The sequence below is a fragment of the Peromyscus leucopus genome, chromosome 3, assembly GCF_004664715.2.
Source record: "Peromyscus leucopus breed LL Stock chromosome 3, UCI_PerLeu_2.1, whole genome shotgun sequence".
Lineage (NCBI taxonomy): Eukaryota > Metazoa > Chordata > Mammalia > Rodentia > Cricetidae > Peromyscus > Peromyscus leucopus.
The window spans coordinates 75782852-75810792 of NC_051065.1; the positions used below are offsets into that span (position 1 = coordinate 75782852).

Here is a 27941-nt window from a genome sequence, read left to right on the forward strand (position 1 = left end):
GAAAAAAACACCCCAAAGCATATCATAGTTAAAACCCTAATAATATAAAACAAAGAAAGAAATATTAAGAGCTTCAAGAGAAAAAATACAAATGACATATGTAACACGAATCCTAAATGGTCTTATAATAAAAACCCTGAGCCAGATATTGGGGTAAATGCTGAAAGATCAGACAGACAAAGGAACAAGCCACTAGAGAAACTTCTCACCACTACCAAATCCTCAGGCTGAATGGAAGGTGAGATCCGATCTCCACGAATCCTCTGACTGAATCCTTCTGAGTCCTCAGCAGAAAGGGCTTCTAGTTCCTGTCTCCTCACACCTTATATACCTTTCTCTGCCCAGATATTTCAGTTCCTTCCTAGTGCAAATACTGGTAGCAAAGGCATGAGATTTCAAGTGCTGGGATTAAAGGCCTGTGACTCCCAAGCACTGAGATTAAAGGTATGTGCCACCACTACCTGCCTCTATTTCTCTCCCAGACTGAATCTATAGGCCTTGAACTCACAGAAATCCAGACAGATCTTTGCCTCCTGAGTGCTAGGATTAAAGGTATGTGCCACCATTTCCTGCCTTCTATGTTTAATCTGGTGGCTGGCTTTGTCCTCTGATCCTCAGGCAAGCTTTATTTGATACACAATATATCACCACAGACATATAAAGGAAAACCCATCAGAATAACAGCTGATTTCTCAGTGGAAACTATGAAAGTCAGAGGAGCATGAAGCAACACATCCCAAGTCATAAAAGACCATGACAGACAACCTAGAGTAATACCCAGCAAAACTACCTGTCATAGGTGAAAGAACGAAAAACTTTCCATGATATAAACAGGCTAAACAAATGTATGTCCAACAAACCAAACCTAAAGGAATGACAAGCAGTATTGAATTCAGGCTGAAGAAAGGGATGAGCAAAGGAGAAAGACCATAGACAGATATAGATGCCATAATTCCTAAAACAAAAGTACCACCGAAAACGTAACACCAAAACTCAGCAACACAATGATGGGAACTAACACAAATATTTCAATACTGACTTTAAATATGAATAGACTCAATTCTCCAATCAAAAGGCATAGGCTGCCTGAATGGACCAAGAAACAAAATCAATGTATCTGTTATCTACAAGAAACACACCTCAGCTTTAAAGACAGAAACAATTTTAAGAGAAAATGGTGGCTAAGTGTACTCCAATCAAACATGTCTAGAAAATAAGCAGGCATTGCTATCCTGATGTCTGACAAAATAGACTTCAATTTAAAATTAATCAGAAAAGTTAAAGAAAGACACTTCATTAAAATTAAGGAAACAATTAACCAAGAAATTATTATCCTCAACATATATGCACCAAACTCTAGTGCAACCAATTTCATTAAAAATGGAAATTAAATGGACAATTATAGAGAAAGAAGTCAAATTATCCCTGTTTTCAGAAGATAAGGACTATACGTTAAAAATCTCACAAATTCTACCAGAAAATTTCTAGAAATGACAAAAAAATTAAGCAATGTGGCAGAATACAGAAGCAATTTGAACAAATCAGTACCCTTTCTATACACCAACAACATACAAAGAAAATAAAATATCTAGGAATGAACCTACCAAAGAAGTGAAATCTCTACAATGCAAACTTCAGGTAAGAGAGCTCCAGCAACAGCTCCATCCCACACCATGCAGCTAGGGCTGGTGGAACCGAACCAAATGTAGCCCAGGCTTTCTATCCTAAGCCCCTGGGAGGATTCCAACAATACCTGTCCATTAACCAGGAGCCCAGAAGCACCAGGCAGTTGGGCACTATTATGATCTCTTTGTGAAGAGGAAGCACGGTCCTATCCAGTGCCATGACGGACTGAGTGGGACAAGGAGACCCACACGCAGGCCTGGGGCGATCTGCCATGGGCTCTGAGGAGAAAACACGAGTCCACCCTGCACCTTGCTGTGCCAGGCAGAATGGCACAATTATGGTAAGCAAATGTATGGTGTAGTACGGGAGAAAGAGACAAAATGGCTCCTGTCCTGTGGACAGAGGCACATCAGAAGAGGTGAAAGTGGTGAGGAGGGGCCTGACATGGGTGGCTTGATTGCTACCCAGGGCCATAGTGAGGTCTGGGCCTGGGCTGCTGCAGGGGCCCATGTCTGGGTTCATGGCCCTGATGCAGCCACATTTCCTGTTGATGTTGGTGGCTCCTGATAACACCAAAGGCTGACAATATAGGACTGTACAAAGCTGGCCCCATCATTCACTGGCTGCAATACTAGGGGGAGAACTGGTCCTGCCCCTCACCAGCTGCAGCCCTTGGGAGAGCAGGCCCTGCACCTTGCTTGTTGTTGGAGGTGTGGGTGAGCCGGCCCCAAAGCTGTGAGCATGGGAGAGCTGTCCCCACTATTTGTCTGTTACGTGGTAGTGTAGCCAGGGAAGAGGTGCACCCCTTACCCCTCTCCCTTCTCTGACTGCAACCAACAGACGAGGGAGCCGACCCTCCCTCTCACCAGCGGCAGCACTTGGGAAAGCAGGCCCTGCTCCTCACCTGGGCAGCACAGCAGAGCTGAACCTGCTGACAGGGGTGCAGGTGAGCCACCCCTGAGACCCTGCCCCTCACCTGCCATACGATGGTGTGGGTGGGCAGAGATGTCCCCTCACCACCTGTGTCACAAGAGCAGGAGAGCTGCCCTTGCCCCTGCACCAGATGCAGCACTCGGGAGAATGGCCCCTGCACCTTGCCTGGGCAATACAGTAGAGCTGGCACTGGTTGTCTAGGTGTAAGAGAACCGACCCTGGGGGTGTGAAAGCAGGAGAACTGGCCCCGCCCCTTGCTCACTGCTACAAGGGTGACCTAGCCAGGGCAACGCTAGAGAGCTCACCCTGGTGGTGAAGACAGGGGAGAGCTGGCGGACTGACCAACCCTGCAACTACCCAGGCCCAGAACCAGGATTATGAGTTGGCCCACCTCAACATCCACCCCATCTATGATCTGCAGGAGCATGCGAAGGGGCCAGTTCTGCAGACCCAAAGCTGCAGGATCTCCATGACACAGGACAACAACAGGATAGGCAAGAGGAGTCCCAGTGAGGGCCCAGTATTGATGGTGTAGCAGAAACTAGAGGTCTCAAAGCAGACCAGTGACTCTTTGCACTGAACACTTGCAAGATATAGGGACAAAGGGTTTACTGCATGACTGTGTTACACCACAGCTTCCATGATGAGATTTTTCCTTTTTTCCATTTTTTCTTTTAAATTTTATTTTATTTGTGGGGGAGGGTTGCAAGGGAAGATGGTGGATACTAAGGATCAGGGAAATTAATCGGATTGAGACGCATGATGTGAAAGACACAAAGAGTAAATAAAAATAAAGTTAAAAAACAACTTCAAACTGCTGAAGAAAGAGGCATGTTCACGGATTTATAGAATTAATATTGTAAAAATGACCATTTTTCTAAAAAGCTGTTTACAGACTCAATATAATCCCTATCTCACTCAACAAAGAAACAGAAAAAAATCTATCCTAAAATTCAACTAGAACCACAAAAGACTAAAGATAGCCAAAACAATCCTGAACAAAAAGAATAATTCTGGAGGGATTACAAAACATTATGATACTGGTCCAAAAACAGACATGTAGACTAATGAAACAAAACTGAAGACCTAAACATGAGTACATGTAACTTCAGCCATTTATAGTTGACAAAGATGCCAAAAACATAAGCCGAAGAGAGGTGGTGCTAGAAAAACTGGACATCCACAGGCAACAGAATGACATTAGACCTGTATCTATCACCTTGAACAAATTCTAACTTTAAATGGACCAAAGACCTTAATGTGAAACCTGAAACATTGGAACTGCTAGAAGAAAACACTAGCAATACCCTCCATTGAAAACTCAGTCAAAAGACCATGAATGGGAAGGCTACAGGCCCTAGGAATAATCTACTATTTCAGTTTCACTAAATGGTCATATTTTCAAAGTGCCTCATAAATATTTATGTTTGCATAAACAGATCTGTGCTGATGTTAACCTAGATTGAGAAGCTTTTCATTTATTTTTCTGCAGTGAATAATGCAGAGACTCCTAACCAATCAAAGTGCCGAGAATAAGTAACTGTCAGCATTCAGGTTGAGACAGGTTATCTATAGCAAACTCCTCCCTTCCATGTCTGAGGAAACATCACAGAAGATGAGGTTGAAAGAATGTAAGAGCTAGAGAGCTAGAGGATGGGGAGGAGTTGTGAAATGCTGTCTTCTGGAGATGACGTGGCTGTTTCATACGGCAACTCACGGCAGCTTTGGTTGCCTGCACAACACCTCTACATGATGAAACCAGCCTAAACTCCAGCTGGTTGATTGGTTGATAGATGGGGAAGGGCTGCCCTGGGTCACTTTGCGGATGTGGTGGCTGCTGGTAGATTGTCCTTGCCCTAATGGTTGACACCAAACCCATACACAGATACTCAACATGAATTTGACTCAGGGGGTATTATCATTATTATTAATAATATAAAAGAATACATGGAGTTGGGAGGAAGATGGGTTTGGAGTCCTGGGGATTTGAAGAGAGGTAGTAGGGGGTATATATAATCAAAATATGTTGTATGCATGTATAAAATTCTCAAAGAATAAGTAAAAATATTATGTTAAAGCTAACAAGGAAAGCCTCTAAATTTGTATGTGAATTACTAGCATGATTGTCAGCCTTTCCTGTAATTCCAGAGAACAAGGTCTGTTCTTTTACATACCTCATACATAGCTATGAAAATGTTCTGACTACCTGGTAGTGTGAAGTAGCCCATTAGATATTGTAGGCCTGGGGCACTTGGAGCTGCCCATTCCCTAATTTAGAACTTGTACAATCAAGGTCTAACTAATTATTAGTCAAAAGAATGACAAAACAAAACAAAACAAAACAAAAAAAACCTTGTTCCAGGAGCCCTAAACCTAGTAGGATTACTAGCTGTGGGACATCCTCGTAAAGGACAAAAATAGCCCCATGTCCCTTTCTCCACTAATCTCCTTTCTCCAGACTGACAATACCCTGAAGGTGAAAAGGCCCTCAGAAAAAGCTATCTGTTCTAGAAATAGTGTAAATTTGGCCTAAAACAGTGCACACTGACCACTTTGTCCATTGTTCACTCAGATCCTTTAACAATAGGTTATACTACAAAGTGATCCCTGTGGCCTCTATCCTCTTTCTTCCCCTTGACAACATGCTCCGCTTTAATCTGTAATAAATACTTGCTATTTCCTAAACTATGCTCTGTGTATCTCATCTGAGTTTCTTCATCATAGATCATGGGAACCAGGAAGAAAAGATCCCAGTGTTAGAACAACAGCAAAAATGTAAAATTAGTTAAGGCAAGTTAAATTTGAGATCACACTTTTTTGTTCTGAATTATATGACTTTTTGTTTAAATGATATAATAAATAAACAAATCTATCATTAAAATAAAATATTTATGTATATAAATAATTTAATTAAAATTATTTGAATCAAATTAAGTATAACCAACAAGGTAATCATTTATGAAGCACACCAGATACACCATTTCATCACAACTTGTCAGAAAGAAAAATATAACAACAGACCCAATAAAATAAATAATAAGGTAGACCTTTTCTTGTCACACATTTGCATAGCTGTGTATGAGGTTAAATAATGTTATAAAAATATACTACATATTAAAGATCAAACCTTCAGACAGTATTTCTTCAGAAACAAAATTATAAAACAGCTCATAATAAAACTGTCTAATGATTCAAGGGTATAAATGTCACCATTTTAAAGTAGGAGAAAATGTCAAAGTCTCAGCTTATATACACTAGTTCAGGAATGGAACATAATGTACTCCACCTGTCCAGCCAGTATATGCAGAGCAATCGTGAGGATCAGCTGTCTTCAGTCCTTCTTCCATTTGCTGAAGAAGATCTTTGATTTTGGTCTGGACACGCTTTGTGAAGTTAGGAACAATCTAAAAATTAAAGGAAGAAATTAATTAAATTGTACAAGAAGAGAACTTCATGGAAGCAGTAGAAAGCTGCACTGGACACAATAGAGAAAATGGCCTTATTTGGCACATCTCAGGTGGCCAGAGTCTATTCTGGCTTTTCAGAGTTAATGTTTTAATGAAACAATGTCATATACAGATTACCATTCATAAATAGTACCATAAAGAATAATTTATAGAAATCAAGGACAGAGAAGAAAAGAAAAGAAACAAAAGATCTGACTACACAAACATTTTTGATTATATAAAGAACATAAGAAAAATTGGGTGATAGTAATTCAGATCACCAACTTGACTTGATTTAGAGTCACCTAGGAGACATGCCATGAGTGCGTCTATGAGGACAATTCTAAACAGGTTTAACTGAGAGGAAATCTACCCTAAGTGTGGGTGGCACCAACCCATGAACTAGGTTCCATAACTAAGTTCAAAAGGGAAAAGGTGAAAGTCAGCTGAACGCCAGCATTCTTCTCCCTCTGTGACCGAGGACTCAATGTGACAAGCCATCTCAAACTATCACTCTCCCAGTAACATGTTCTTGCCATGATTCTTAAAGAAAAATAGCAAACAAAGCCAGACGTGGTAGGTGAAGACAAAGAGCTCAGTGCCAGTTTTAGCTATACAGTAAGTTCAAGGCTACCCTGGGCTCTACCAGGCCCTGCCTCAAGGTAAAAACAACAAACAAATAAAAGGCTCCTCCTGTCCCATCCACTGTCAGACTATCCCCTATTTGTCAGGGACTGCACACCCACACACCCTCAAGGTCCTTTCAACCCATATGCCATTGGACAACCCCAGTGAGGTCAGAGACTGTATGCCCACCAGCTCACACATGCACTTGAGATATCCCAGTGAGAACAGATAATGTACCCACCACCCCCACATCCCATCAGACCAAGCCTGTGAGGCCAGAAATGCTTACCTGCAGCTGGAGTCTCCCCAATCCATAGAGCCTTGAAACACCCCCATGAAAAGACACCTATACCCTGGCTCACACTGGTCTGTGCCCCATCAACAAAGATTCCATTGAGGTTTGAAACTATTCTACAACTAACTAAGCAAGATCATTTAGTTGTAACTACAGCTACTTACCAAAAGTAAACACTCAACAATTTCTCTACAACTTAATTTCAATAGTACCTAACCAAGCCAAAAGAAGCTAAGTCCACAAAGAACACAAAGCACAAACACACACTGAACACAAAAGTGCCAGAAACTCATTCAAAAAGGTAAGAGGAACCCACATGCAGAGTAAGTTCCAAATAGAAGCACCACCCAGAAAAAGTCTGAACCAAAGACAGAGCAGAGCCAAACCAAATCAGGAATAGGGGCCAGAAATGGAACACGACATGGACACTCATCCAGAATAGTCCTTAGAAATAGAGAAGATACGAGACCATCCAACACAGAGGAACTCCTGGCAGTAAGTCAAGACTTCTAGGAAGTAGAAAAAGAATATGCAGAATGTTAGGTAAAACCAAGCAATCTGGGGTCCTACTGCTGGAGTTACCCTAGGGGAAGATCTAGTGATATGTCATGGTACCTTGAATATGGTCTGAACATGGAAAATGACAACTCAACTAGTCTTCATTACAAACATACCCACCTAAAAGAAGAAATGAGACCTAACAAATAACAACCAAATAACAAAGTCCTGAGTAAAAGTCCCAGTGCAAAAAACAGCTGCAAAGAAGACACCAGAGGATGGGAAGATCCCCTGTGCTCATAGGTAGGCAGAATTAATATAGTAAAAATGGCCATCCTACCAAAAGCAATCTACAAATTCAGTGCACTCTCTATAAAAATCCCAAGATAATTTTTCATAGAAACTTAAAAAACAATTTTTAGCTTCATATGGAAATACAAAATTGAGGATGGCTAAACAATCCTGAATAATAAAAGAACTGCTGTTCAGTATTGCCATCCCTGACCTCAAATGTACTATGGAGATATAGTAATAAAAACAGCATGGTATTGGCATAAAAACAGACATGTTGATTACTGGAATCAAATTGAAGACCCAGATATGAATTCATACACTTACAGGCACCTGAGGTTTGATAAAGAAGTACACAGTGGAAAAAAGACAGCATCTTCAACAAATGGTGCTTGTCAAACAGGATGGCTGCATGGAGAAGAATGCAAATAGACCAATGCTCATCACCCTACACAAAAATCAACTTCAGATAGATCATAGATCTCAACATAAGGTCAGATACACTGAACCTGCTAGAAGAGAAGAAAGTGGTGAATAGTCTTGAACTCATTGGCACAGGAAAGGGCTTTCTGAACAGAAATACCACAGGCACTAAGAATAACAATGAATGTTTAAAAAAAAGTTGAAAAACTTCTGCACAGCATTTGCACAATGCAGCAGCCTACAGAATGAGAAAATATCTTTACCAATTATTCATCTAATAGGTTGGTATCTAAAACATATAAAGAAAAATTGAACATTAAGAAAACAAATAACTGAATTAAAAAATGAGATACATAATTAACCAGAGATTTCTCAGAGACAAAACACAAACGACCTAGAAACACTTAAATGTTCGACATCTTTAACCACCAGGGAAATGCAAATCAAAATCACATTGTATGTTATACCAGTCTGATGGCCAAAATCAATAAACAAATGATAGCAGGTGCTGATGTGAACGCAAGGAAAATGTAAGACTTACTCAAAACAATCTTGAGCAAGAAGCAATGCTGGAGGGATTACCATTCCAGATATCAAGTTATATTATACAGTCATAGTAATAAAAATGTTATTGCATAAAAGCAGACATACAGACCAATAAACAAAATAGTTTATGTGTACACATAACTACAGTCACCTGATGTTTGACAAACATACACTGAATAAAAGATAGCATCTTCCAAAAATGGTTCTGGGAACACTGGATGTCCACATGTAGAAGAATCAAATTAGATCCTATCTATCACCACACACAAGCCTAACTCCAAATGGATCAATGACTTTACTGTGAAACCTGAAATACTTAAACTCCTAGGGGAAAAAACACACAAACAAGCAAACACCATAAGCATTACCTTAATGATACAGGTGTAATAAGAAAGGACTTTCTGAATAGGACTTCATTTGCCCAGGAACTGAGGTCAATGATTGATAAGAGAAACATCATATAACTAAAAAGCTTCTGGACAGTTAAGGAAACAAGCAAGCAAGCAATAAAGAAGCTCACAGAGTGGGCAAGAATCTTTGCCAGCAATACAGCTGACAGAGGATTAATATCCAGAATGTACAAAGAACTTTAAACATTGTGGAATATTTCTTTACACTGTGTCAATATATGTCACTATAATTGGTTTAATAAATAATTTAAAGCCAATAGCTAAACAGGATAAGGTTAGGCAGGAGAGCCAAACTGATAATGCTGGAAGGAAGAAGGGCAGAGTCAGGAGTCATCAGCAGACTCAGAGAGAAGCAAGATGGGCATGCTGTACTGAAAAAAAGGTACTAAGCCATGTGGCAAAGCATAGATAAGAAATATGGGTTAATTTAAAATGTAAGAGTTAGTTAGTAACAAGCCTGTGCTATTGGCCGATCATTTATAATTAATATTAAGACTCTGAGTGGTTATTCAAGAGCAGCTGCCAGCACAGAAAAACTCTGCCTACAAAATACAGAGAATAAAAAAAAAATCATTGAAAAATAGACTATGGATCTGAACAGAGTTCTCAAAAGAATAAATAAAAATGACAAAGAAATATCTTTAACATGTTCATTGTTCTTAGCAACTAGGGAAATAGAAATTAAAACAACTTTGAGATTTCATCTTACCCTAGTCAGTATGGTTAACATCAACAAAACCACCTACAACAAATGCTGGAGAGGATGTAGGGAAACAGGAACCCTCAACCACTGCTGGAGGGAATGCAAACTGATGCAGTCACTCTGGAAATCAGGGTGGAGAAATCTCAGAAAGCTAACAATAAATCTCCCATATGACCCAGTTAGGCCACTTCTTGGCATATGCCCCAAGGACTCCACACCCTACTCTATAGATCCTTGTTTAGCCACGTTCATTGCCACTCTACTTAAAATAGCTAGGGAATGAAAACAACCCAAATGTCCTTAAACCAATGGATGGATAATAAAAATGGTCTATATACAAGATGGAATACTATTTCAGCTATAAATAAAAATGGCATTGTGACATTTGCAGATATGTGGACAGAGCTAGAAATAGGGGGTGTAATAGTGGCACTCAAATTTTAGAGGTAACCAACAGTTGTCTAAGTGAACTTAAGGACTGTTCAACAGGTGGGAAATCATGACTGGTACTGGAAACCCTGGCAACTACTTGGGGCTAGTGAGGTCATGGATCTTCAGAGAGAGACTACTACCACCACTTTACTAAACGAGCATAATTCCTAACTGTATTCTGAATATTTATCCTTACACTCACAGATAGCTCTCACCTGTTATCAAAGTAGCTTCTTTGAAGCAGATGGAGAACATTACATAAAACTGTAACTGGTCGAAATGTGGAGAATAACTGATTGTGAAGTCCTGGTCCTTATGGATATGTACAACCCAACTCCTGTACCTAAGGCTCACAGAACATCATGGGATAAGGAAAAGAAATATTATAAGAGCCAGAGGAACAGGGAATCTGCTGTGAGACTGTGTTACAGAGCCAAACATAGAGTTCAGATACCATTGTTTTGACCAGAAGCAGGAGAGATAGGGTAAAAGTCATGTCTTTTAAGTTGTGAGTAGAGGTCAGAAAAACAGCAAGAAGGCCCAATATCAACACAAAACACAATTCTCACTTCAAAAACAGTAAGAGACAGTTTATACTAGAGCCAAATATGAGTGGCCATGGCCTGGGGACACAGCTTCAGGTTCCCTCAAATATGATGTCCCACTGCAGAAATTTTAATGTGGGATTTTCATTAGTTACAGAACACAGTTATAAATCAAAGTATTTATCAAAGTATTTATCAAAGACCTCAGAGTAGAGGTCATAGGCAGACTGGTTACAATAAAGAGGGGGAAACTCTTAGCTTTTGGATTGATGAAAGCCAGTGGTCTGCAAAAAAACATGTTGTAGGGTGTCTTTTCCTGCTGTAAACTTCAGTTCACACTTTCCATATTAGCTAGGCATCACAGTTTGTGTGTGTAAAGACCAAATACTGCTTGGTGTCCCACAGTACTAGGAAGGCTCATCTAGGGTCAGGTAAAGGTGATGATGATTGGGCAAGGAAGTAGACAGTAGCAGAGAGAAAAATTTGGTAAAGGCTTTAATAGAAAAATCCCTGGATCATATTATCAAATCTACAGTACATAATGATCAAGATAAGAGGTTTTACTTTTTCCTCTACATCTTGTAACCAGATATTTCCTGTCCCGACTGCCTGTTCTCAAATACCCAGAAGCCGCTTCCCAAATTACCACACAGAGGCTTATATTAATTATAATTGCTCAGCTGATAACTCAGGCTTGTTACTAGTTAACTCTATACTTAAGGTAACTCATAAGTCTTATCTATGTTTAGTCATGTGGCTTGGTACCTTTTCTCAGTATGACATTCTCATCTTGCTTTTCTGAGTTTGTCAGCAACTCTCTGACTCCACCTTTCCTGTTCTCAAAATTCCCCTAGTCTGGCTCTTGTGTGTAGATGAAATTCTAAAGTCTTAGTAAATAAGAAATGAAGAGCCAAATACAGAGTTAAAGCCTAAGAGATCAGACCACTAGCGAAGCACAAGACTACCTTTAGCTTACCAGTTGCTGCCGTCTCTTCCCCTAAGAGACAGACCTTCTCCTGTGTGACCTGTCTTTTTATTGCCTTTCTGTTCTATCTTCTCATTGGCTCTAAAGCCAACCACATGATTTCCTCATCACTGCCTGTCTAACAGACCTCCAGGTTGGTACTGGGATTAAAGGTTAGGGTCACCACTTGGCTGTGTCCTTGACTACTCAGAGACACTGCCTGCCATGTGATCGGATTAAGGGCGTGTGCCACCACCTGACTTCTGCTAAATGGCTTGCTTTTAGCTCTGATTCCCCAGGCAATTTTACTTATTAATATACAAATAAAATCACATTTCAGCACAAATAAAATATCACCATACTTGTGCTCAATCTCTTCATCAGCTTTTTATTAGCAAATGACAGTAATACATCATATTTATAGTATAGAAAAGGATTGTTCCACAGCAGTATCTGACATAATATTTATATGTGAGATATGTGTTTTATATATCAAGTTAAAACACAGTATAGCCTAAGAAAGTAGAGGTAATGCATGAGGGGCATAGCTAACAACAGCCAACCCTCTGTATGTGTTACATACTCCTTCACCAGAATGCATGCTCAGTCCCCCCATGTCTATAGTTATCTGTACCTTATCAAGGACTTCATTTGTTTGGAGTATTTGAAAGAACTTATTGTTTTCAATATTAGTTTTTCTGTTGCCCAGTATGATTTTATATCTATAACTTCACGTGGAGTGGCTAGCTTTCATTTTTATGAGCAATTGGTATTTGTTACTACATTATTATAACTCCTACTTTTGTGTACTAAATTGATTTGTTTTATTATCTTGCTATTACACAAGATTTTAGTTTCAGGAAGTAAATGGACAGTTATATCACAGGAGAAATTAGGTTAAAACAGTATTTAGAATTATTTTCTTTTAACAAAATTGTCTTTCCCTGTGTACTAAGCATGACCAACAGTAGTAGAAAGTAGGTCAGACCTCTAGAAATCTTTACTTTATAGGCCCTGCATAAATAAAAATTATTTTTATCTTAATAATTTCTTTCTACCTTTTTGTAGTAAAATATGAATTTATTGAATTAATATTTAAACCCTTACTAAATGTACTATAGAACAGTTTAAATATTCAATCAAGAACTACAAACTTCTAAGATCTAAACACCACAGATATTAATACTATTAGATACCAGTGTCTTTTATATAATTTGGATAAGAAGAGTTAACCTAAATCTTTCAGCACCTCTAACTAGTGTAAATGGAGTTTTAACTATTTAACTTTATCAAACATCTAAGGATGTTAAAATGCCATTAACAGTGTTTAATTCACTGCATCTTAATATTTTAACATTATTAGAAACATAGCAATCCAGTAATTGGTTAGACCCAATAATTTTTCTTTTCTTCTCTAAGGAAAAAAGGTGTATTTGTCTAAGGTGGATTTAAAATATAAGATATCCAAGGATGGAGAGATGACTCTGCAGTTACGAGCACTGGTTGCTCTTTGTGAGAACCAAGGTTTGATTCCTTTCTCACAACCTTCTGTAACTCCATTCCCAGGGGAGACTCAACCTCCTCTCTTGGCTTCTGCAGGCACCAGGCACACACATGGTACACAGACATACATGCAGACAAAACATAAATAAGTAAAAATTTTAAAAAATTAATATAGGTATTCTCAAAATTGGGGGGGGGGATATAAAACATGTTTTTGTCTATTTAAACCTGTATTTCTCTTATCCAAATTATACTGAATAATGAGAAATTTCTTTTACAATGACAGTGAAAGCATTAGAATCTTTTTTTTAACATGAAAACTAAGTTCAAGTAAGGAAGGGTTTGGGGTAAGCAAACAGTAATTACAAAAACATGTTTAATAAAAAGACACAATAGTATCCATTTTGTAAAATTACTAAAATCAATATTAGTCTTACTTTTATTACTTAGGAGCATACCAAGCTAAATATGAACTACCTTAAATTCCAAAAGTGTATAAATATAAAAAAAATTAAGAAATGCAAAGTGAGAGTTAGAAAAGTTTAGTGACGGGATACAATGTAGTGGAAGGTGAGTGCCATCCAACTTTTTTGAATTTCACAGGAATGTGTCTTCAGAAGATGACACAAATTTCAAGTGAAGGGCCTAATAAGAGTTCTTTTCCTCCTGGCTGAATGGAGTCCTGGCTGTGGTATCTTTGATTTCAGTTGATGAAATCACCTAGTTTTCTTCTCATCTTGGGAGCTCCCCATGGAGAAACACTGTAACCAATTTTAACTTCTAATTATCACATTTAAAAACAACCCGCCGGGCGGTGGTGGCGCATGCCTTTAATCCCAGCACTCGGGAGGCAGAGCCAGGTGGATCTCTGTGAGTTCGAGGCCAGCCTGGGCTACCAAGTGAGCTCCAGGAAAGGCGCAAAGCTACATAGAGAAACCCTGTCTCGAAAAACCAAAATAAATAAATAAATAAATAAATAAAAACAACCCTTATAATAGTATTCGTCTCCCTTTAATAGAGATGGCTCCGAACTATTTGCTTCATTGCACGTCTGCACATCGTATCTGTGAGGTGCCTGTAGAGTCTGGAGGGGGACAACCAGTCCTTTGGGACTAGAGTTACTGGTGGTTGTGAGCCACCATAAGGTGCTGGGAATTGAACCTAGGTCCTCTAGCCAATGCTCCCAATATCTCTCCAGCCCCTCTCATGTAGTTTTTTTACTTAAAATTTTAAAATAGCTTTAGTGCTTACTTCATATAGACATAAGAATACTGTTTAAAAGTGGTATACCCCAGATTTAGAAGAACTAATAGAAATATCTTAGGCCAAGGAGGTCAAAGCTTTGAGTTAACTTTTATAATTAGTGGTAGTTGCTTAGTCATCAATTTACATGAATGAAGATAATCAGAATCACTGTGTAACTTTTTTATATAATGGGTCAAGTATAGATATAAATATTTATCCCACAGAATAAGTTCATGATTATTAAATAATTTTAATAAAATGAGTTTTTTTATTACAAAATTTAGCAGTAATGCCTCTGGTAGGAATTATTTTAATATAATTTTTTTCTATTGTTAATGTAGTAGTAATCTAGTAAGTGGAAGCTTTACCCAATAGAAAAACATATTGTATTAAGTTTGGTTTATGCTGATGTGATAAACACCATGGCCTAAAGCAAGTTGGTTAGGAAAGGGTTTATCTTACAGCCTTTAAGTCCATCATGAAGGGAAGTGAGGGCATACTTAAGGCAGGAACCTAAAACCAGGAAGTGAAGAAAAAAGCACAGATGAATGCTGCTTACTAGTTTGGTCTCCATGGCTTGCTTAGCCTGCTCTTCTGTATAATCCAGGACCACCTATCCACAGGTGGTACCACACTCAGTGAGCTGGGCCCTCCTGCATCAGTCATTAATCAAGAAAATACCCCAAAGACTTGCCTAACGGTAATCTTTAGGGTCATTTTCTCAATTGAGGATGCCTCTTCTCATACAACCATAGCTTGTGTCGAGGCAGAAGAAAAAAAAAACCTAGCACAACTCATCCCTTGTCAACATGACTCATAAACTCATCACTGAACCATCTTTCCTTTTATTGTTTATCTCCAAGATCTCTTATTAATATCACAATATAAAACAGAACTTTTAAAGTCCCACTGTCTTTAAAAGTTCAGTCTCTTCAATATATCCAAAGTCTCTCTAAAAATCCAAACTCTCTTAACTGTAGGCTCCTGTAAAATAAAAAGTATGTTACACACTTCTTATTCTAAGAGGGAAGGTCTGAGACACAGTCACCATCTGAACAAAGCAAAAGCAAACTACAGTGTAAATAACTCAGTGTTTGAGACTCATGGTCTTCTGACTCCAGAGGGACTTGGCGGCTCCACTTCTTTGGTTCTACCTTCTGAGGCACACACAGCTTGTCTTACAGGCTCAGGCTGACTCCACACCACAGCTGCTGCTACCCTTAGTGGTCATCCCATCATACTGGCATTTCCAACACGCTCAGGTTTCCATAGCACCTGAGGCTGCACCTAACTTTACCAATAGTCTCTCTAAAGTCTCTTCAGGGACTCTGATTCTGCTTCATAGTGCCACGCCCATGCTTTTCTCCATGACCCCCTCAATCCTGAGGTTCTCATGACACCAGTACCACCCAGGAAACTCTTGGACATTATCAAGTTCAGCTACTAGCAAGAGATACAGCCTTGGAACTTTATGGATCAATGCTTCTATGTGCCAGCCATGAGAAAAATAATCCCAGATTTCCTCAGTGATGCTGGTCTCTTACTCACAACTGACTTCACTGTCCTCAGCTAACCAGCATCAACTGCCCCAGGAAAGCAAAGGGTTCATTTCAATGATGCTGGTCTCTTGTTAATCATAGCTGACTCTTCAGCCACAGTTGACCAGAAACCACAGGTTCTTAATACAAAAATAGCACATGAAGAGACTTAATAATCTTTGAGGAACTGTCAGACTTTTCTCTGAAACTTCAGATGCCAGGCCTCCATCATCTGCATTTCACACACTGTTGTTGTTTTCCCAGTCCCCCAAACAGCAGCTCATCAGGCTCTGAGCCTTTTCAACCCAAAGTTCAAAGGGCTTCCACAATCCTCCCCAAATCAATGAGGTCAGGTCTGTTACAGAAACACCCCATGAATCAGGTATCAATTTCTGCATTAGTTTAGTTTCTGTTGCTATGGTAAACACCATGACCAAAAATAAGCTGGAAACACTCCATCCTGAAGGGAAGTCAGGGCAAGGAAAGTAGGAACTGAAGACGTCATGGATGAATGCTGCTCACTGGCTTGCCCTCCAGGACTCTCTTAGCTTGCTTCTTTAGATAACTCAGAACTGCATAGCCTGGACCTTCCTACATCAATCATTAATCAAGAAAATGTTCCCAAAGATTTGCCTATAGGAGCTCAGATGGAGGGATTTCCTCAATTAAGGTTCTATCTTCTCAGATGACCATAGATGTGTCAAATTAACAAAAAAAATAAAAATAAAACATCAACAAAAAACAGCACACATACTAAGATCAATATTTGACAAAACTTTTTTGTGAACAGAGAATCATGGAATGATTTTATATTGGGTATTGAAACTTGGCCTTGGCAATTTAATCATCAAATTTAAGTCTTACCCCTAACAAACTTAAAGAACTTACTAGAACTCTCTGTGACTTGGCTTTAATTTTTTAAATTTGCCTTAAACTTCTAAATTTTATTTTTAAGAAAAAAATTTTTGAGACAAGGTTTCTCTGTATAGCCCTCACTGTCCTGGAACTGGCTATGTAGACCAGGCAGGCGGGCCTTGAACTCAGAGATCTGCTTGCCTCTGCCTCCCAAATACTGGGATTAAAGACGTGTGCCACCACACCTGGCAAGAAGTAAATGTTTTATTATATTAAGAAAAACATCATTTCTATCCCTGGTGCATGAGCTCGCTTTCTGAAGCCCATTACCTATGGTCAGACACCTTGCCCACCCTTGATGCGGGGGGAGGGGCTTAGTTCTACCTCAACTGAATGTGTACCAGGCTTGGCTGTCCCCCCATAGGAGGACTTTCCCTTTTGTAGGAGGGAAGGAGGGGTAGACCGGAGGGGAAGTGGGGCGGGGGACAGGAGGAAAGATGAGAGGGGGATCTGTGGTTGGTATTTAAAATGAAAAAAAGTTTTTTTAAATAAAAAAAAATTATGCAATTTTTCTTTTTAATCTTTTTTTTATCCAAAGTATAAACTTATACTTACATTCTTCTCAACATTTCTCCCTCTCATCTGTTTGTGACTGTGATATTTTATTTTTCTGAACAAGAAATGAATCCAAACTCCATACATATTATAAGTAGTAAATAAATATTACCTTTACACATATTATTAAATTGCCAATTTTTTCCACTGTAACTTTTTGGTAAACCTCTTTGTGGATAGAATTTTTTAAAATTCTGTTTTGTTTTTTAAATTGATAATATTTTTTTCATACAATATATTCTATTTATGGTCCCTAAACTCTTCCCAGATCCTCCCCACCTCCCCAGCCAATCAAATCTTGCTCTCTCTTGTTAGAAAACAAGGCAGACCTCTCTTCAAAAAAAAAAAAAAAAAAAAAAAAAAAAGAATAAAATATGGTAAAGTAAAAAACAAACTGGAAAAGGACAAAACAAACAAAGAAAAAGCCCAAGAAACGTAGAGACACACACATTGGCACACACAGACAGACACCCCCTAACAACACAAACTCAGAAAGCATAATATAATGAACAAATTCATAAGCAAAAGGCTTGTAGGATAAGAAAAAGGGGGAAAAATGACCAGACAACGTATTATGGGAGAAAGAAATACCTCTAAAAATACCATTGAGTTCATTTTGAGTTGGCCATCTACTGCTGGGCATGGGACCTGGCCCTAACAGTGGTTTGTATATGTAGTGAGACTCAGAGGAAATTAATTTTCATTTGTGAGTAGTTATTAACTACTAATAGCTTCTGGTTTAGGGATGGGGCATGTGTCCACTTCTCCTTTGAGCTCTAGAACCCCGTAAGGCCCAAACCTGCACAGGTCCTATGCATGCTGCCACTGTCTCTGTGAGTTTGTATGTTCATGAGTCCTGCTGTACTGAAGACCTTGTTTCCTTGGTGTCCTCCATCCCCTTTGGCTTTTACACTCTTTCTGCCTCCTCTTCTGCAGAGTTCCCTAAGCTCTGTGGGGAGGAAATGGATGAAGACATCTCATTTATAACCAAGTGTTCTAATGTCTCTCGCTCCCTACACATTGTCTAGCTCTGAGTCCGTATTTATTCCCATCTACTGCAGGAAAAAGCTTCTCTGATGATGGCTGAGCAATAAATAATACATTGATCTATGAGTATAGCACAATGTTGTTAGGGATCATTTAGTTACTAGAGTTCTTGAGCACAGTGGTTCTGAACCTTCCTAATGCTATGACCCTTTAATACAGTTCCTCAGTTGTGGTGATCGCCAACCATAAAATGATTTTGTTGCTACTTCACAACTGTAATTTTTCTACTGTTATGAGTCTTAGTATAAATATCAGATATGCAGAAGATTTGACAGGTGACACCTGTGAAAGGGTCGTTCAACCCCAAAGGCGTCTCGCCCCACAGGTTGAGAATCAGCGCTTTAGCAGAAGTGTAGTATTAAGTTTTCCCCTTGGGCCATGCCGTAGTGTTCTTGACCACCAGAGCAGATTTGGGTATGGGTCCCATCTCATGGAGTGGTCCTTGAATCAGACATTGGTAGGCTAGTCCCACGAGCTTTGTGTTGCTATTGCACGGATGCACTTGCATGCAGGTCACCATTGTAGATCAGAGTTTGTAGCTGGGTTGGTGTTTGTGTGCTTTCTCCTTTGGTAGCATGCAGACTATCATCTATACCATGAACACTAGTCTATAGGGGTAAAGGCTCTAGACAGGCACCAACTCGAATTCTCCATCTTCAGTAAGTTGTGTAGGTGTGGTCTTCAGCTACAGGACATCAGTTCATGGAGAGCAACTTTGGCAATAGCCTGGATTATTTGGGGGTTGCCATGGAACCGTTTTGGCCAACAACTCAATTAGATGTAATCAATTCCTGGAACTGGAAGCTTCTTTTGGTGGCAAGAGATGTCCAGTTGGGGCTCCATCTCCTTTATATGTTGTTTCATTTAGATCACTAACATTTAAGCATATGTTTTGGGAAGCCTCTACTATATTAGGTTTCCATACACCCCCTCAAATGGCCCTTAATTTTAACTATCTCTCCCTTAATCCCTCCCTCCCCCTCTCAACCCTCCCCTCCCTGTTTGATTCTTCTAACCCATCCCACCCCATCCATCCATAACTATTTCCTCTTTCCAGGGTGATCCAATCCCCCACTAGTCCCCCATTCTATATATAATTTCCGTGGTTATATGCATTATAGCCTACTTATCAAAGACTTAAGCTAACATCCACATATAAGTGATATATACCATATTTGTGTTTGGGGTATGAGTTACTTCACTCAGAACAATTTTTTTTCTAGTTCTATCCATTTACCTACAAATTTCATGATACCATTTTTTTAACTGCTAAGTAATACTCTATTGTGTAAATATATCACATTTTTTTTTAATCCACTCATCTGCTGACAGACATCTAGTCTCTTTCCAATTTCTGGTTATTATGAATAGAGCAGCAATGAATATGGTTGATCAAGTATCTCTGTAGAAGGATGAAGCATCCTTTGGGTATATGTCCAAAAGTGGTGTAGCTGGACTTTGAGGTAGATCTATTCCCAGCTTCTTGAGGCATTGCCACACTGATTCCCATGCTGGCTGTAAAAGTTTGAACTCTCAACAGCAATGGATGACTGTTCGTCTTACTCCACATCTTTGCCAACACGAGCTGACATTTGTTTTACTGATCTTGGCCATTCTGACTAGTGTAAGATGGAATCTCAAAGTAGTTTTGATTTGCATTTCCCTGATGACTAAGGATGTTGAACATTTCTTTGTTTCTCAGCCATATGTGTTTCCTCTTTTTGAGAATATTGTTTAGATCTGTACCCCGTTTTTAATTGGGTTATTGTTTTCTTTTTTTCCTTTTATTCAAAATAGATTTTTTTCAGATAATATATTCTAATTAGTTCCCTTCTCCCCACTTCTTCCCCATTTACCTCCCATATGGATCCAGTCCCTTTCTGTCTCTTGTTAGAAAACAAACAGGTATCTAAGGAATAATAATAAAATACAATAAGATAAGACAAAAACAAACAATTGGAATAGAACAAAAGAACCAATAAGAAATTGCATATATATGCAGACACACACACACACACACACACACACACACACACATGTTCATACACACAGGAATCTCATAAAAACCACAAAAACAGAAGCCATAATAAGTATGCAAAGGACCTGTAAAGTGCCCCACTCCAAAGCCCTGACTTAACATTATGAGACAAAGAATCTCCAAAGATGCTGCTGAGTTAATTTTGTATTGGCATCTACTGCCAGGCATACAGGCTACCCTTAGTAGTAGTTTGTTTCCCTAATGAGACTCCCTTGAAGAAAACTAATTTTTCAATTGCAAGTGGCTATCAGTTGGAAATAGGTTCTGGGTTAGAGATGGAGCCATGTGTCTATCCATTTCTCCTTTAATCGCTAGGGATCCATATGGTGCAAACCCATGCAGGACCTATGCATGCTGCCTCAGGCTCTGTGAGTTTATATGTGCACTACTCCTGATGTGTCTAGAAGGCCTTGATGTATTGGTGTCCTCCAACCCCTCTGGCTCTTACACTCTTTCCACTTCCTTTTCGTGAAATTTCCATGAGCCCTAAGGGGTGGGATTTGATGGGGACATCCCATTTAGGGCTGAGTGTCATGGTCTCTCACTCTCCGCATAATGTCTGTCTGAGGGGGTCTCTGTATTTGTTCCCATCTGCTGCAGGAGGAGGAGTCTCTAATAAGCACAGAGTGTCATTGTTTTCTTTATGTGCATTTTTTAATTCTTCACACATTTTTAGATATTAGCCCTCTATCAGATGTGTAGTTGGAAAATCTTTTCCCATTCTGAAGCCTGCTGTTTTGTCTAAAAGATGATGTCCTTTATTATACCGTAGCTTTTCAGTTTCATGAGATGCTGTTTATTAACTGTTATTCTTAATGCCTGTACTATTGATGTTCTTCTGTTCAGAAAGTACTTTTTTGTGTCAGTGAGTTCAAGACTATTCACCACTTTCTCTTCTATCATATTCAGTATATCTAGTCTTAAGTTGAGATCTATGATCCATTTGGAGTTGAGTTTTGTACTGGGTGACAAGTACGGATCTATTTGCATTCTTCTACATACAGCCATCCAGTTTGACAGCACCATTTGCTGAATAGGCTGTCTTTTTTCTAGTGTGTGTTCTGGCTCTTTTATCAGACCTCAGGTGTCCATGGGTATGTGGACTTATGTCTGGGCCTTCAGTTCAATTCCAGTGATCAACATGGTCTGTTTTGATGCCAATACCGTGCTGTTTTTCACACGATAGCTCCAAAGCACAATTTGAGGTCAATGATGGAGATACCTCCAGCAGTTCTTTTATCAGGATTGTTTCAGCTACTCTATTTGTTGTTGTTGTTGTTGGGGCTTTTTGTTTTGTTTCTGTATTTCCATGTGAAGCTGAAAACTATCCTTTCAAGTTCTGTGAAGAATTGTGTTGGAATTTTATTGGGGATTGCACTGAAACTGTAGATTGCTTTTGGTAGGACCTACTGATCTCTGTGCATCTTCTGATGTTTTCTTCAATTTCTGTATTCAGTGTTTTAAAGTTTTTACATACAAGTCTTTCACTTGTTTGGTTAGTTACCCCAAGATACTTTATATTTTTGAAGCTTTTATAAAAGGTGGTTTCCCTGATTTCTTTCTTAGTTCATTTGTCCTTTGTATATAGGAAGAGTACTGATTTTTGTGTATTAATTTTGTAACCTGCTACTTTGCTGTCAGCTACAGAAGTTTCCTGGTGGAATTTTTAGGGTCACTTATGTATACTATCATATCATCTGCAAATACAGAGACTTTGACTTCTCCCCTTACTACTTGTATCCCCCCTAGATCTCCTTCAGTTGTCTTATTGCTCTAGCTAAATTTCAAGTATTATACTGAATATATTTGAAGAGAGTGAATCAGGAACTGTCTTGTTCCTGGTTTTAATGGAAATGCTTTGAGTTTCTCTCCATTTATTTTGATGTTGGCTATGTGCTTTCTGTAAACTGCCTTTACAGTCTCTAGTCTCTCCAGGATTTTACCAAAAGTATTTTTAGAACCTTTTATCTTTTTCTTACTTGATGGTTCCTTTTCTGCATTTTTAATAAAACTTATAAAATATTTTAACAATTATATTCAAACAAAAACTAAAGAAATTATATCAGAAACACAGAGAGCATGCTCATAACCTCTTAAATATCCAACAGATACAACTCATTGGCAGTGCTGTTTGTTTTTTTTTTTAGTAAATTTAAATTATTTGCTAAATAGTTAAGTCATATTATGACAGTCAGTTAGAAACTGTCTTTGTTTCAGATTCATTGACCTTTCATTTGAGTCCACAATTCAACCAAAAAGCAGAATTAAAGTAGACATAGCTGTATTTTATTTGTTTTTGGGCCATCTGTTTATCTAAGCTGCGGTCACAAATGCATTCAATAGAAAAGTTATATTTTTGAAATAATCAGACACATTAGGATGAGCTTTGTAAGGTTTTAAGCAGGTGTAAAATCACCTTTTTCTCTATAAAGTTTTAGAACTGTATCTATTGCAGCTTGCCAAATATAAGGATCTTATAAAACTTATTTTTCAAAAGAGGTAGCAATAATAAAAAATTATACTAAAATGCTTATAGTCACATATATATGAAATAATAAATATACAGACATATACACATATCTTAAATTCATAGTGCTCAAGAGGCTTGAAAATATGCAATTATCAAAAATGATTTTGCTACTCGGTTCTTTCTTAGGATACAAGATGACAAAGACACTCACTATGAAGATATGCAGCTAGCTCAAATGGTAACGCATGGGACTCTCAACACACTTAGAGTGTAATTTCTAATAAAGCAAAGCATCTCGGTGTGGTGGCACATTCCTTTAATCACAGCACTAACAATATTCAAGAGGCGGGTGGAGCTGCGTGAGGTCCAGGTCTGCCAAGACTACACAGTGAAACCTTCTCTCAAGAATGAAGTCGAACAAAGCAAGAAATTTCACATCATTTTATTTCTAAGACATATAAAAGCTTGGGGCGGGGCGGGTGTCAAAGCTGAAGCTTGTTGTCATAGTTAGCTTTAACTGGCATCTTGACCCAGCCTAGCATCACCAGAGAAGGGAGTCTCTCACCTGAAAGAATAACCAGACTGGCATGTGGTCACATCTACAGGGGGTTATCTTGACAGTTAACTGATGCAGAAGTGCCTAGCCTACTGTGGGTGGCACCATTCCCTGGGCAGGTATTAAAGCTGGCCAAGCATGAGCCTGGGAACAAGCTAGCAAACAGCTGTTCCATCAAAGTTACTGCTTCAAGATCCTGCTGGAGTTCCTGCATTGACTTCCTTCAATGATGGACTGTGACCTGCAAATATAGACTAAATAAACACTTTCCTCCCCAGACAGCTTTTGATCAGAGTGTTTTATCATGACAGAAAGGCAACTAGAATGTCTGTTATTTAAATTAGATTATCATCCCTGCTCAAGAGTTAATCACCTGAGTTGTCATTACAAATGGGAATTTTTAATGTAGAATGGGATTGCTTCTGGGCTTTATCCTGGAACAAGCCAGAACAAAGCTTTTCTTTGACACAGAATTTTCTTCTGTTTAGGGATAAACAAGGAAGAGACAAGGGCAGAGAAAGGCAAAAGAGAATAAGAGTTTCGATAATATATTTCTTAGCATTTTTCTTTAATTCTGACATAATCTCTTAAAATTTTAATTGCTTTTGTATTTAGCATCTTTTAATTTAGATATACTTGCAGAGGTCCTATTAATTTTTGTAAATTACCAAGCTTAATTATTTTAGATGATTTTAAATTCCAATTAAATCATTCTGCCCATTTATGACATTTTTAAAAATTGTACTGCCTGGGAAAGCTTGTTAAAATGTGCAAAATTAGTTAATTTGGAGACAGTTAATATTACCCATTAAGGGAAATATAAATTCAAGTTTTCTTTAATTAGATTTTCCTTTTAAAAATAAATGTGAGTTGAATTAAAACATTTACCAAATTCAGATAGTATAACAAATAATCTGTTTTTCTGGACATGCCTCTCCTTTCTTCAGATTGGATATGGGAGGAATGTCCAGTGGGGGGTGGGGTGGGGGAGACTGACAGCAAATTATCAAACAGGCATGATTTCAGAGGTCTGAAAACATAAAAAAGGGAATGGCCAGACACTAAAAGGCTTTCAAAGCAATCAAATAAAATGTATTCCTTCAATGAAACAGTTTGAAGGCAAACCAAAGGGGTATTCAGCAATATCCTACACCATCTCACAATAAACACAAGGACCATCAACCAAACAAGGGAGAGCTGAGACCCATGAAGAACACCAGTATCCCACCACAAATGTATTCAACTGAGGAGGCAGGCCAGATACTTGGAAATAAGGACCTCATATTGGTCCCTGACACCAAGCCCAGTAACTCCTCCAATGAAAAATGGATTGTCATTGGGGCCCCACATCTGGGAACCATAACTACTGATTCAAAACCAAAGTTCTCACCTCAAAGAGAATAAAAGAGCATTTATTCTGCTGCCAAATGTGAGTGACCAGGAACCAGGAACATGGATTCAGGTCTCCCCAAACATCATGTTTCAGTGTGAAAGTAGTTACATGAGATTTTTATTGGGTATATAATAAAGTTATAAATGAAAGCAGTTTCAAATACATTAGTGGGAGCCACTGGTAGGCAGGTTACAGCAAAATGGGTAAAACTCAGGTTCAGGCACTATCTGTTGACATTCTCAGTTTTTGAACTGGTGAAAGCTATTATAAGGTTTGATAGTTACAGGCTATTATTATGTCAGACACAGATGTGAACTCTAAGCAGCTTTCAAATGGGACTAAAAATAGTCCAAGATAATTTGTCTCCTGTCTGCAACATCTTAACTCTACATAATCTTAAAGTCCAATCATTTCATCTGGCCTTATAGAATCTTGAACATTGGTGCAGCTTTTCTCTCCAGGTGCAGTTAATTTGCCCCCCCCCCCGCCCCTCCCACACACACATTTCTTTTTCTTTTTTCTCCTTCTGGGAACTTCAGTTCACACCATTGTCGAGGGCCGTGAGAGTATACAGCAGGTGATAACTAGTGTTCATATGTCAACCCACCAAATGAATGACTCTTTGATGGGAAGCCCCACCTGGAAAGGCCATGAGGTTACTGACAATAAATGACCAGTTGCTCCTTGTCTGTGTTTCTCTCATGTGCCACTTCATTTCTTCCCTAAGAACTGCATTCCTTCCTTAAGAACAGCTATGATATCTCCCCATTTACCATAATGTGTACATGTAATCTCATGATTACGCCTCAATCTTATGGGCACACATAATTGTGGATAGTCAAGAAGATGGTTTCTTATTTAACTGTACAATTTTTATGAATAGAAACATACTAAAATATGCTTCATAACTAAGTCTGTTGTTCCATGTGGACTGTAGACACTTAGAAGTCTTGTTCTCCATCCTTAGGCACTGACAAGGTAAATATTGGCCAGACAAAGTGTCTTGGTAGAACTTTCACAGAGTGGAATTGCAGGTGCCTGGCCTTGTTAGATCAAAACCCCTCAGAAGAATTATAGTGAACTAGAAGTGATAGTGCAGGTGTCTGGCCTTGGCATATCTCAGTCCTTCAGGAGATCAACAGCACCTATGCTGCCCTAAACTTCCTCCACCATCACCTCCCAACTCTGACTCAAAAACAATTAACACTTTGTATTTATTTCTGCACCAGTTTTTAATGCAAGATTTTAGGCTCAGTAGACTAACTATGTAAAGGTCCTGAGATTCAGGTGATTAACAGAAAAAAGGCTGTTAACTGACTAACCATGTCCTGATATTATTAATCACATAAAATAGCACACGTATTCTTTGCCTCTTCCTTAGATCTCTCACTAGTTCAGTTTCTTCTCTTGTAACCCTTGTGGCTATCCCTTTAAGAGATAGCCAGAACTTTTTACAACCTACAGCTGTTGTCAGCCACCAATTAAGCTGACCAAGTCTTTGCCAAGTGTGACTCTTGTCAGAATGCTTGTCCCTGAAAGTTTGCCTTGTAGTTTTTACTAATGAATTGTTAATGAATGGATACATATATGCTTGGGAATTTGTAATGAGTAGTAGAATAGAGATGTCATAGAATAAAGATGGAAGAAACAAAGAACACAACAATAAAGAGCACATAGAATGAAGAGCATTGGCCATGTGTGTGAAGTTATAAAAATCTTTCCTTTTCCCTCGCTCCTGGGAAGCATTTCTCATCAGACCCTGGGTAGGGGCTGAGGGCAGGTACCTCAACCCCTACACATCATGGTGTCAAGTGCAAAGCTGTGGATCTGAGTTCAGAGGGCACTGATTCTAGACTCCTGTGTTTCAGGGCAAAGGATTGTACCAGGGGCAGGGTTAGAAAAGAGAGATGATTAAGACAGTCAAAGTACTCCCAAGAATGGAAATGGGGTAAGGATCCAAAAGAGTTCCAGATGCACTGGGCCATGCAGCCAAGACCCTTTCTAGGACATTTATATAATGCTGGCCTCCCTCAAGTTTGTATATTGGAGGTTTTTCTCTCTCATGGTCTACTTCAGAGGAAGCCCAGGCAAAGGGCTTCCAGTCTTCCTCTGCAAACAGGCTTTATTCATGTGTTAATCTTGATGTTTCACTCTCCCTATTCTCCTGCCATGACATAAAAGAAAAACACAATCAGTCCGTGGAAAACTCCTTTAGGTGTCACTGCACCTGGTGGAACAAATGATGCACAGTGTGTGCTCATGGCCAAGGTGTCACTGCACCTGGTGGAACAAATGATGCACAGTGTGTGCTCGTGGCCAAGGTGTCAGTGCACCTGGTGGAACAAATGATGCACAGTGTGTGCTCATGGCCAAGGTGTCACTGCACCTGGTGGAACAAATGATGCACAGTGTGTGCTCATGGCCAAGGTGTCGCTGCACCTGGTGTAACAAATGATGCACAGTGTGTGCTCATGGCCAAGGTGTCGCTGCACCTGGTGTCATATGACACATAGTGTATGCTTAAAGCAAGAGTCACTTCTCATTCTCTTAGTGTTTTTTCAGAGTATTGAATCTTAGAATTCGGGGGGAGGGGCGGGGTTTGAGACAAGGATAGGAAAAAAAAATGGGGGAAATGTAGCTGGACTTTTCTTAGGGCCGCCAGCTCACAAAAAACAACACAGAGACTTGTAGCTGGAGAGCTTCTCTCAGGGTCCCGTTAAGCCCTGGCAGTCCCACAGCCCACTTATAAAACAAACACACAGACTCTTATATTATTTAAACTGTTTGGCCTAATGGCTCAGGCTTCTAACTATCTAGTTCTTACATCTTAAATTAACCTATTTCTATAAATCTATACCTTGCCACAAGGCTCGTGGCTTACCAGTATCTTACATGTTGGTACTCATGGCAGCGGCTGGCAGCATCTCCTGACTCAGCCTTCC

General features: G+C 39.1%; 1 protein-coding gene across 1 annotated transcript in view; it reads right to left on the reverse strand.

Annotated features, from left to right (window-relative positions):
- Positions 1 to 27941, reverse strand: part of Lancl2 (LanC like 2) — a 61303-nt gene that overhangs the window by 26823 nt on the left and 6539 nt on the right. The window contains exon 2 of the mRNA XM_028895234.2: positions 5846 to 5963. Within this exon, the coding sequence (XP_028751067.1) occupies positions 5846 to 5963 (118 nt within the window). The remainder of the gene's footprint in view (positions 1 to 5845; positions 5964 to 27941) is intronic.